The 12,500-nt window shown below is 42.6% G+C and overlaps 2 protein-coding genes across 4 annotated transcripts in view; both read left to right on the forward strand.

Moving 5' to 3' along the window:
- Nucleotides 1–4,715, forward strand: part of LOC115004925 (metabotropic glutamate receptor 1-like) — an 18,599-nt gene extending 13,884 nt beyond the window's left edge. The window contains exons 7-11 of one of the 3 annotated variants that reach the window (XM_029426674.1): nt 1–213; nt 308–476; nt 901–1,027; nt 2,076–3,003; nt 3,910–4,715. The exon at nt 1–213 is cut by the window's left edge and continues 34 nt beyond it. In XM_029426674.1, the coding sequence (XP_029282534.1) occupies nt 1–213; nt 308–476; nt 901–1,027; nt 2,076–3,003; nt 3,910–4,699 (2,227 nt within the window). In that variant the 3' untranslated portion in view covers nt 4,700–4,715. The remainder of the gene's footprint in view (nt 214–307; nt 477–900; nt 1,028–2,075; nt 3,004–3,909) is intronic. The other 2 variants (XM_029426675.1, XM_029426676.1) reach the window with 2 other exon arrangements.
- Nucleotides 4,716–7,628: 2,913 nt separating this feature from the next.
- The window catches only part of LOC115004928 (ras-related protein Rab-38-like), a 9,701-nt gene continuing 4,829 nt past the window's right edge, over nt 7,629–12,500 (forward strand). The window contains exons 1-3 of the mRNA XM_029426678.1: nt 7,629–7,858; nt 8,907–9,184; nt 10,064–10,127. Of these exons, the coding sequence (XP_029282538.1) occupies nt 7,645–7,858; nt 8,907–9,184; nt 10,064–10,127 (556 nt within the window). The 5' untranslated portion in view covers nt 7,629–7,644. The remainder of the gene's footprint in view (nt 7,859–8,906; nt 9,185–10,063; nt 10,128–12,500) is intronic.

Raw genomic sequence — 12,500 nt, forward strand, 5'->3', positions numbered from 1 at the left:
CAGCAAGATGGGCTTCGTCATCAACGCCATCTACGCCATGGCCCACGGGCTGCACGACATGCACACGGTGCTCTGCCCGGGTCACGTGGGGCTCTGTGACAACATGAAGCCCGTCGATGGCAGCCACCTTCTGGACTTCCTGCTAAAGACGTCCTTCGCAGGAGTTTCTGGAAAGGACATATGGTTTGATGAGAACGGAGACTCACCTGGCAGGTGAGCAGGATTTGGCTCCTTTTATTTGTTTCTAAATGATGTTAGTCTCTTAAGGGATCCCTGCTGTACCTCGGGCCTCTCTGTCCACCGGCAGGTACGAGATCATGAACTTCCAGCACGTAGAGCCGGGGGTCTACGACTACATCAACATCGGCTCATGGCACGAGGGCGCGCTGAGTCTGGACGAGGAGCTGATGCAGATGAACCGCAGCGACATGGTGCGCTCGGTGTGCAGCGAGCCGTGCTCCAGAGGAGAGATCAAGGTCCCAGCAACACTTTAACATGCAATGCATTATTAATGAAGGGTTAAACTCATTGTGGGTTGCCAGGTTGGGAACAAACACGTTGACTGATTTTAATGAAGTTATAAATGTTTGTTATCTGCAGTTCTGCACATTAATTGGTCATTAATAAAGAGTTGTAATCGTCCAGCTGCAGCTGTTAGTATTAGTGTGATGTTAATGTTTTAATCCAGATTATCTGCAGGAAATAGAAACAAATTATAAAGTTTACTTGTGATTATTTGTGAAATTGTTGCTATATATCGTATTATGACCGAAACGTTCTTATTAAGTTAATAACAAAAGTCAAAATGATAGAAAACAATGAATTATTTCTCCACTTTTCTATCTTTAGTGTAAAAATGTTTGAATATTTAAAGTTGCCCCCCCCCCCCGTGTACACCAGGTGATCAGGAAGGGCGAGGTGAGCTGCTGCTGGATCTGCACGGCCTGCAAGGACAACGAGGTGGTTCAGGACGAGTTCACCTGTAAGGCCTGCGAGCTGGGCTGGTGGCCCGACCAGCAGCTGGAGGGTGAGCTGCACCATCGGGGGGGGGGTTACACAGGGTTAGTTTAAGGCTCATATTTATTTGTTCTGTATTTCGCACAAATGTGTTGGACTTGTTTAAAGCACCTGAACTTTAGTGAGTCTAACATTAAAGTGAATAAACATATTTCTAACATATTCCCCCCCCACACACACACACACACACACACACACACACACACACACACACACACACACACACACACACACAGTCTGTCCTGCTAACATTTCTGCAGCATGTCTCCATGAACCTGTTCTGTCTTCCTTGCCTCTGACACCTGAGAGCCATTCATCACCGACAGCAGCCCTACTTCCTGTGGCCCACTTCCCCCTCTTCAGAGACGAGACCCTCTTTCTTAATGACACCGTCCTCCACCGTCCTCCACCCTCCTCAACCCTCCTCCACCCTCTTTCGTTTATCCACCCTGAGAACTTTACTCAGGGACGACATGAAGACGATGGTTGTGCAGTTTTCTGCCACCTGCCGTTAAATAAAACAACATAACTTGGATGTTATATTGTTTCTTATTTGGCTCCATGAGAATTGTCTTTGTCCTGCTGCACCCCCCCCCCCCCCCCCCCACGCTGGCTGCAGCCCAGCCGGTCCTGGCTCAGTACAAAGGGGGTTATTTATAGTTGAGCTAAAAACCCACTTTGAGACTTTCTGTATTTTCTCAGGCTGGTTTTAAATGTCTGACACTAAAGGTTGAAACAGAGAACATGAAGCTTCCCCACTTCATGACTCACATCAACACAGTTTATATTACAAGTGTTTAATATGTACATGAGGCGTTATGTAATGTAGCTGTGGAGAGTTTAAATCTACACACACAGTTACACACACACTCTCATGTTCTCATGTTCCTCTCGTCTGAAGAACACGAGTTGGAAGATAAATAGTCTAAACTCTGTCTCACTAAAGTTCATTCTGCCCATAATGACCTTTTATGTAGTCAGTTCTTCTCTCGATGATCACGCTGAGGCTGAAACGTGCTGAGCTTCTGTAATAAACTGTTTGTGTTTGACCCCCTCAGGCTGTGAAACTATCCCCCTGCGTTACCTGGAGTGGAGCAACCCAGAGTCCATCATCCAGGTGGTCTTCTCCTGCCTGGGCATCCTGGTCACCTCTTTTGTTGCCTTCATCTTCGTCTTGTATCGAGACACGCCTGTGGTGAAGTCCTCCAGCCGCGAACTCTGCTACATCATCCTGGCGGGCATCTTCCTGGGCTACTTGTGTCCCTTCACACTCATCGCCCACCCCACCGTGGCCTCCTGCTACCTGCAGAGGCTGCTCGTCGGACTCTCGGCCGCCATGTGCTACTCCGCGCTGGTGACCAAAACCAACCGCATCGCTCGTATTCTGGCGGGCAGCAAGAAGAAGATCTGCACCAGGAAACCGAGGTTCATGAGCGCTTGGGCTCAAGTGGTCATCACCTCCATCCTGGTCAGCGTCCAGCTCACGCTGGAGGTCACGCTCATTGTCATGGAGCCGCCCGAGCCCGTCAAATCCTACCCCAGCATCAGAGAGGTCTTCGTCATCTGCAACACCAGCAACGTGGGCGTTGTGGCTCCTCTGGGCTACAACGGCCTGCTCATCATGAGCTGCACTTATTACGCCTTCAAGACCCGCAACGTCCCGGCGAACTTCAACGAAGCCAAGTACATCGCCTTCACCATGTACACCACGTGCATCATCTGGCTGGCCTTCGTGCCCATCTACTTCGGCAGCAACTACAAGATCATCACGACGTCGTTCTCCGTGAGCCTCAGTGTGACGGTCGCTCTGGGCTGCATGTTCACACCCAAGATGTACATCATCATCTGCAAACCTGAGCGCAACGTGCGCAGCGCCTTCACCACCTCTGACGCCGTGCGCATGCACGTGGGCGACGGCAAGATCGCCTGCCGAAGCAACAGCTTGCTTAACATGTTCAAGAGGAAGAAGAACGCAGGAAACGGCAGGTAGGTGCAGTAACTGAGTCTGCGGTCCTGCTCCCGACGCACCGCAGGGATGCTGGTTTCACCGCAGGGACCCGGCGTCTCGCTGTACTTACACACGGACACCTGTTGGATTTAGGTCAGTGCTCAATGCACACAGCCGTTAACCTTCTGAAGGCGCCATCAAAACGAGCATCTCTGTGTGCTGAGGGAGGGGGTCACGGCACAGACCCAGGGTTTCTGCAGGTTCTACAAAGTGAATGTGTTCACCCCCCCATCTTCAGAGCACTAAATGTACTTTTTTTAAATTAGTAGCCAATGAGGTTAGAAAAATGATAATAATAATAGTCATAAGGAAAACAATAAGGTAACGATATATTTATATATATATATATATATATATATATATATTTATATATATATATAAATATATATTTATATATATATATATAAATATATATTTATATATATATAAATATATATAAATATATATATATTTATATATATTTTTATATATATATATATATATATATATATAAATATATATTTATATATATATATATATATATAAATATATATTTATATATATATATATTTATATATATAAATATTTATATATATATAAATATATATATTTCCAGTCGGCTCCCAAAATCTTCTTCATTGCTGTAATTATTATTTGTTTTTATTTTGCTTAATACTTTTTCTATTTAACAATTTGTGCTATCTGCATAAATATATGAAAGAGTAATGAGGAGAAAGATGATAAAATGATATATTATATATATATATCTATATATATTACGACCTGCAGATTCGCTGTCGCCCCAAACATCAGATATATTTCTTCAGAGAGTTTGTGACACGAAGCAGAAATGTTGTCCTGTGTCCACCTGTGAAGTAACAGCCGTCTTTATTCTGTTCATATAGTTCTAATGGAAAGTCTGTGTCATGGTCTGAACCAGGTGCAAGACATCCTCCCAAAGGGGGGGGTCACACGTGGCACAGACTGTCAGTGCACGTGAAGCGGCAGGAGGCCAATCAGATGGCTGTCATCAAACCCTTAACTAACGCCTGCCAGCAGCGAGCACTGGACTTCTCAGACCTCAGCACCAAGACTTTGTACAACGTGGCGGAGGAGGACGAGAGCGAAGCTATCAGATACAACCCCCCCATCACACCCCCCATGAGGCCCCACGGGCAGATTCCTGCCTGCGGGCTGATGCAAGAGGAGGTGGAGCTGTACGCACCTCGGACAAACTGCATCATCCCGCAGCACGCCGTCATGCAGTGCCTGCAGGAAAAGGTGCTGGTGGGTAAATTCAACATCCCCGAGCGCCGCGATATGATTCGAGTGCCCGAGGCGGTGAGCGGCGGCGTGTCCGTGTACCACCAGGCCCACCTCATCCAGCAGGAGCCCCTCCTGCCTCTGCACCTGCAGCCGTACGACGAGGAGGAGGAGCTCTTCGGCCTCCTGCACGGCTACATGTACAACAACGCCCAGATTCACGATGCCGACAACGACTCACTGGACGTCAAGTTAGCCGGGGAGGACTCTCCGACTCTGATGCCTCCGTCCCCTTTCCGAGATTGCGCCGCTCCTCCGCTGAGCCCCTTCCCCAATTCGCCGATCTCTGAGTCCATCTTGTGCACCCCGACTGATGTGACGTATGCCTCCGCCATCCTCAGAGACTACAAGCAAAGCTCCTCCACTCTGTGAGCGTGCATGTTAAGTACCGTGCAGGGGAGAACGGGGCAGGCTGTCACACTCATTAGATCTCACTCCCTCGAGGCGCTGCCGGGGTCAGAGGTCAGCGACGAGGTAATTTCAGGACTAAAGGCCCAAACGTGCTGAAAGTGATAAATGACGCGTCTCCTTTGACGCCCTGCGGACATCAGATGTGACACAACATGACTTTCCCCCGGAGACTGCGTCCGTAGTATGAAACCAAAAGCTTCTTTACCGACGTCGTGTCACATGACCGAACATCCCAAACTCTTTATTTAGTAACTGGTATGTTACAGATCTGCAGGCTCCAGATCTTTAAACAGAAAGAGCTGAAAGAGAGAAAGGTCTCCTCGTTCCTCCCGACAGATGAAGCTTTCATGACACATTGAAAGTAGAAAGTGTGACGACAGCCCCCGTTCTCCCCTCCTGTACTTCATGCTGTCATCACTCTGTAGCTGTTGATGAACAACAAGGCGTAGCATTTGAAACTTTTAGATGTTGTCTACAATAGTGAAATCATCTTCCTATTACAAACATATTTATATGCTAACATAAGCTTTTAGTGTAACTACGGAAGCCCTGAACGGCCATGCTTCAAACATTTTAATAACGGGTTCATTTATTAGTTTTTGGTGAATTTTCTCAAAATGACAAATGTTGTTTCCTGATGTAATCGGATGACGAGAGCTCGAGAAAACAATGATTCATAAATTAAACGGAACTTGTTGGGAAATGTTTGAACGATGGCCCTTTAGGGCTTCCGTACTTAGATAGGTTTTGTGCTAATGAGACAAACAACTAAGATTGTTTATGTGTGGACATTTTTTAATATAAATAGATATAACAAGCTCATGAGTCTGCTGATGTTAAATACGGCAACTTAATATACAAATACGATAGATAGAGAATATGTTTTGTGTCACACATTGTTGGTTTTGTGCTTCATCAGGTATATAATATATAAAGTGTTAATTAGTGAGTTTTAGAGGTCAGCAGACTTTTAGACCTGGTCTAGACAAAACGACCACAAAGAGACACAAACTGACCACAAAGAGACACAAATCGACTACAAGGAGACACAAACTGACCACAAAGACACACAAAATGACTACAAAGACACATAAAATGACTACAAAGAGACACAAAACAACTACAAAGAGACACAGAACGACTACAAAGAGACAAAATGACTACAAAGTCTGTGTTTTTTTTTCCTCTGGAGGAGAGGTGGGGGGTCTCATGTCTGTGCCCGGGGGTCCGTTGTCTCATAATCCTCCACGTGTTTAAAAACTGCAGCCGGTGAGAACATCAGTTCCTTGAACGTAACACTGAAGGCCGGTCAGCTGTGAGTGTTTCTGCTCAGGGAGGAGAATGTGCAGCGAGCCGGTTATTATTCACATCATGCTGCTTATTACACGGCTACCTACTAAATGAATCAATAATCTATAATCTGATAAAATACTGATAAGAAAATGTTTTAGTTGACATAATAATGATGGTATTACTTCTGCTAAGAACAATAGTTCATTATATTCTGTTAGCAGCTGGTGACTGTGCAGCAGGAGACGGACTTCCCCCTCAGTGGGTCTGAACCGGTCTGTTCATATGTCTGTAATCTGTGTCCCTTCACTTCCTGTCCGTCTTCTTCTGTGGTTTCTCTGTCCTCCAGCTCTTACTTGTTCTGTCTTCTTCTTCTCTTCTTCTTGTCTTTACTGGGGACAGTTCAACCATCATGAATCCAACGTGTCCTGCTCTCCACATATATACAAATGAATATTAAAAGAATATTCCGTGTTGTTTTCTGATGGACAAACTTAAACTTAATCAACCGGACTTCTTTCTGCGGTTTGATATGATTGGACGTGGTCGTACGTTCGGAGCGTCCTCAGCAACAATCACATTCATAACACACCGTAGAATGTCCAAATGGACCAATGAGAGTCCAGTATTTAACTAAGCCGTGTGCTACGCTAACGTGTGCTAGCTTCATATGTAGTGAGCAGACACGAGACAGATGTGCTCTGATGATTTTAAAAGGTGTTTCTTGTTCTCATGTCCCGACTGCCAGGCCGCTGCACTGAGCTTCATTAAGACGTTTCTCTTGCTTTTGTACATTTTATTTTGAAATGCAAGTCAAATTTGTATCTTTTATAATTAGATGTGATTTCATAACTGTGTAAATGTATAAGATGACATGTCTCGTGAATGTATGAATTGTGAATTTTGATATTCAGATATCTTTATGCATCACAGTGTTAGAAAGAACTCGTTATGCTTTTATTGTGTGATCAATTTCTTAAATATTAAGAACCTTAAAAACGTATAATGTGATAAAGTGCTACTGTTACCTTTAGTGATATTCTGAATAAGACCTACAATATAAAGTAACGTCTGCCGTTTCAAACACATATCTACTGTAGAGCTTTTAGAAGGACACTTTGGTGTTTGATTAGTAAATTCAATATTTTGTATGTTTCTGTGTCATGTTCTTCATGGTGAAACGTTCCCATGATAACGGTTCATTATATTTGTTTTTTCAAGATTATTATCCTCAAATAACAGATGTTTTCCCGGGAAAACAAGTTATATTCTCAAATTAACGATGTCATTATACCGAGATAACATTCATAACTTGGAATCTCAAGAACACAAATAAAATGAACTTGTTAACACAGGGAAGCGAAGGAAATAAAATGTTGAACTTTGGCCATTTCGGGCTTCCATACTCCTTGCTCACACCAATAAGTGTTTTGAATCAAAGTTCAAAGATGATTGTCTTTGGTTTGAAACACTAAGAGGAAGCTGTGAAGGGAACACGGAGGGTTCAGACGTCTGCAGTAAACGCAGATTATTAAAAACTTTATGTTGATGTTAAAATGGGACTAAAACTGGAGAAGAAGGCCGAGTTTTTATGAAAGATTATTTCTGAACACAACATGGCAGGAAGTTCAGGGACAGTTTGTACCGACAAGCTGTTTAAGGTTTTAGTCATTGGGGATCTCGACGTTGGGAAAAGCAGCATCATCTTGCGTTATGTTAATAAACGCTTTAATGAAACATACAAAGCATCTATTGGAGTTGACTTTGCTCTAAAAACTATTGTCTGGGAAGCAAAGACGGTGGTGAGACTGCAGCTCTGGGATATTGGAGGTGAGTGTCAAGATTAAGAAATCTCTGTTGTAGAATGTGTCAAGATCACGATACGATATCACAATACTTACGATAAGATATTATCAAGATACGATATCACGATACTTACGTCAAGATACGATATCACGATACTTATGTCAAGATACGATATCACGATACTTACGTCAAGATACGATATCACGATACTTACAATAAGATATTATCAAGATACGATATCACGATACTTACGTCAAGATACGATATCACGATACTTACGATAAGATATTATCAAGATACGATATCACGATACTTACATCAAGATACGATATCACGATACTTATGTCAAGATACGATATCACGATACTTACGTCAAGATACGATATCACGATACTTACAATAAGATATTATCAAGATACGATATCACGATACTTACGTCAAGATACGATATCACGATACTTACGTCAAGATACGATATCACGATACTTACAATAAGATATTATCAAGATACGATATCGCGATACTTACGTCAAGATACGATATCACGATACTTACGATAAGATATTATCAAGATACGATATCACGATACTTACATCAAGATACGATATCACAATACTTATGTCAAGATACGATATCACGATACTTACGTCAAGATACGATATCACGATACTTATGTCAAGATACGATATCACGATACTTATGTCAAGATACGATATCACAATACTTATGTCAAGACAAGATATCACAATACTTAAGTCAAGATACGATATCACGATACTTACGTCAAGACAAGATATCACGATACTTAAGTTAAGATACGATATCACGATACTTAAGTTAAGATACGATATCACAATACTTACGTCAAGATATGATATTATCACGATATATCACGATACTTACGTTACATTGCGATATTATTACGATACTTAAAGTCACGATATTCATATTTTTCTCTAAGTTTTTCCTATTAATTTTTAATTGTATTTTTTTCTATTCTATTTTCATGTTTCTTGTCTATGCACCAAACACCAAATCAAATTCCTTTTGTGTTAAAACCTCCCACCTGGAGGCCAGGAGAGGTTTAAGAAGATGTCCAGGGTTTACTACAAAGCTGCCATGGGTGCCATCGTGGTGTTTGACATGACACGCAGCTCCACCCTGGAGGCCGCCTCGGAGTGGAAGCAGGACCTGGACAGCAGTGTGTGTCTGGACGGGGGACGCCCGGTCCCTGCCGTCCTGCTGGCCAACAAATGTGACATGACAGGAAGAGACGGAGACCTGGTGTCCTCTCTGGACAAATTCTGCAAAGACCACAGCTTCGCGGGCTGGTTTGAGACGTCTGCAAAGGTGATCGTGGTTTCTGATGAGCAGGGAGGTGCAGACACTTCTCAGCTTTAGGAAAAGTAAATAAATAAATAGCAATGAAATGTGGTATGGAAATAGAAACAAGGACAATCGTAATAAATGAAACTAAAGAAAAATAGTTATATATATATATATATATATTATATGAAGAGTAAATGACACCTTTTGTTCTTCTGCATGATTTAAAGTGATAGAACACGACCCACAGATTTAATTTGTTTGCACAATACAACAAAGAAAAGAAGATGTTGTGCAGGTGAGAATAAAAACAACCTTATAGAAGGAATCTCACCTCAATCAGGATTAACAACAAATACAAAAACAAACATGGAGTCAGAAACAGAAACATAGAATAAAAGATCTGATGTGACATCACAAACTCTCTGCACATGCTCATGTAACACTGTGTTATATGTATATATGTATCATAGATGTTTCTGCAAAATGTCAGCTTTGCATGTGCTGATAAAATTACCTACTTTTTCATATTCGTTGCAACGCATCCAGATAAATCAACAGTTGATCTGAAAGATCCCAAATCACCAAATTTAGAGAAAGGTTTTCATGTTTTCATGTTGCTGTTTGTTGCGTCACGTGTGTAATGTGTTCATTAGACTAATGTCTGGTTTGGCTTTTGTAAAGTGCTGAACTGTATTTTGCCGCTCAGTTTAGTAATATTCACTCTCCTGACATATTCCCTTTACTTGACAGTGACAGTGTGAACTTTAGCACGTAGATAATACAGCCTGCTCATAAAGTGTATTCAAATATTAACACGCAGGAATAACGTGCAGCCAAGGGTCACTAACTCCACAGATGCATACACGATGTTCTGAGTCATATTCCCCTCACCGTTTATAGGACAATATCAATATTGATGAGGCGGGGGCCTTCCTTGTCCAACACATGATGCTCTGTGACAGCGATCTGTCTGATGGCGAGCAGCAGGGAGACACAGTGAGTCTGCAGGCAGACGTGGAGACCAAGAGCCCGGCCGCCTGCTGCTGGACACAAAGAGACAAATAAATGAAGATGCTGCTAAAACGTTCTGTTTCCATAATGAGGCGTTGATCCACAGCCAGCAGAGAAGATTCCCGAGCCTGAGTTACTTATAGATGCTGGACCATGAGACTACGGGGCCCCGGGCCGACAGAGGAGACGCTGAGGTTCTGGTCGTTCTGTGTCTTTTTGTAGTTGTTTTGTGTCTTTTTGTAGTCGTGTTGTGTCTCTTTGTAGTCATGTTGTGTCTCTTTGTAGTCATTTTGTGTCTCTTTGTTGTCATTCTGTGTCTCTTTGTAGTCATTTTGTGTCTCTTTGTAGTCATTTTGTGTCTCTTTGTAGTTGTTTTGTGTCTCTTTGTAGTCATTTTGTGTCTCTTTGTAGTCATTTTGTGTCTCTTTGTAGTTGTTTTGTGTCTTTTTGTAGTTGTTTTGTGTCTCTTTGTAGTCATGTTGTGTCTCTTTGTAGTCATTTTGTGTCTCTTTGTAGTCATTTTGTGTCTCTTTGTAGTTGTTTTGTGTCTTTTTGTTGTCGTTCTGTGTCTCTTTGTAGTCATGTTGTGTCTCTTTGTAGTCATGTTGTGTCGTGAGTCTTTGTAGGCACGTTGTGTCTCTTTGTAGTCACGTTGTGTCTCTTTGTAGTCATATTGTGTCTCTTTGTAGTCACGTTGTGTCTCCTCCTGGTTGCTACACGTACACTTTGGGCCCCTGGCCTCCCCCTGCAGTAATCCCTTCCTGTGTTGTATGCGAGCTGAAACATCTCTCATTAAATGACAGCCTATGAAACCTCTGCTCCGACTGTAACTTGTCTGTTATGCAACCCATGCATATAATTATGTGTTAATCACTTCACAGGGAGACGAGCTAACAGCCGTGCTTCAGCACCGCAGCCCGACTTCTTGCAGCCAACAGCAGAAAAGCTATCGGCATGACCTGATTCTGGTGCAGGAAACATGCTACATACGGTCTGGAGAGCTGCAGGGAGCAGAGCACTTATGCTTTATCTGATCACAGATACACAACAACTTTATATGTTTTATACAATAGGAAGTCAAACATGACATGTCTGCATTTACAGATTTATGTTCCAGATTTGTTGATGCAGAGAAAACAGAGAAACAGAGAAGGTTGTTCACCAGCAGTAAAGCTGGAGGAAGTATTCTCATCCCTACAGCAGAAACATGTTGCATGCTGCTCAGTCTAAAGACTTTAATCTATTTATCTTCCAGAACTCGTCTTCTTCAGACGAGAGGAACATGAGAACATGAGAGTGTGTGTTTGTAACTGTGTGTGTAGATGTAAACTCTCCACAGCTACATTACATAACGCCTCATGTACATATTAAACACTTGTAATATAAACTGTGTTGATGTGAGTCATGAAGTGGGGAAGCTTCATGATATCTGTTAGTTACATGTATGACCCTGTTCACCTGTAGTGTGTACAACATGTATGACTCTGTTCACCTGTAGTGTGTACAACATGTATGACTCTGTTCACCTGTAGTGTGTACAACATGTATGACTCTGTTCACCTGTAGTGTGTACAACATGTATGACCCTGTTCACCTGTAGTGTGTACAACATGTATGACTCTGTTCACCTGTAGTGTGTACAACATGTATGACCCTGTTCACCTGTAGTGTGTACAACATGTATGACCCTGTTCACCTGTAGTGTGTACAACATGTATGACTCTGTTCACCTGTAGTGTGTACAACATGTATGACTCTGTTCACCTGTAGTGTGTACAACATGTATGACTCTGTTCACCTGTAGTGTGTACAACATGTATGACTCTGTTCACCTGTAGTGTGTACAACATGTATGACTCTGTTCACCTGTAGTGTGTACAACATGTATGACTCTGTTCACCTGTAGTGTGTACAACATGTATGACTCTGTTCACCTGTAGTGTGTACAACATGTATGACTCTGTTCACCTGTAGTGTGTACAACATGTATGACTCTGTTCACCTGTAGTGTGTACAACATGTATGACTCTGTTCACCTGTAGTGTGTACAACATGTATGACCCTGTTCACCTGTAGTGTGTACAACATGTATGACCCTGTTCACCTGTAGTGTGTACAACATGTATGACTCTGTTCACCTGTAGTGTGTACAACATGTATGACTCTGTTCACCTGTAGTGTGTACAACATGTATGACTCTGTTCACCTGTAGTGTGTACAACATGTATGACCCTGTTCACCTGTAGTGTGTACAACATGTATGACCCTGTTCACCTGTAGTGTGTACAACATGTATGACCTGTTCACCTGTAGTGTGTACAACATG

Source organism: Cottoperca gobio, unplaced genomic scaffold, assembly GCF_900634415.1.
Source record: "Cottoperca gobio unplaced genomic scaffold, fCotGob3.1 fCotGob3_223arrow_ctg1, whole genome shotgun sequence".
Taxonomy (NCBI): domain Eukaryota; kingdom Metazoa; phylum Chordata; class Actinopteri; order Perciformes; family Bovichtidae; genus Cottoperca; species Cottoperca gobio.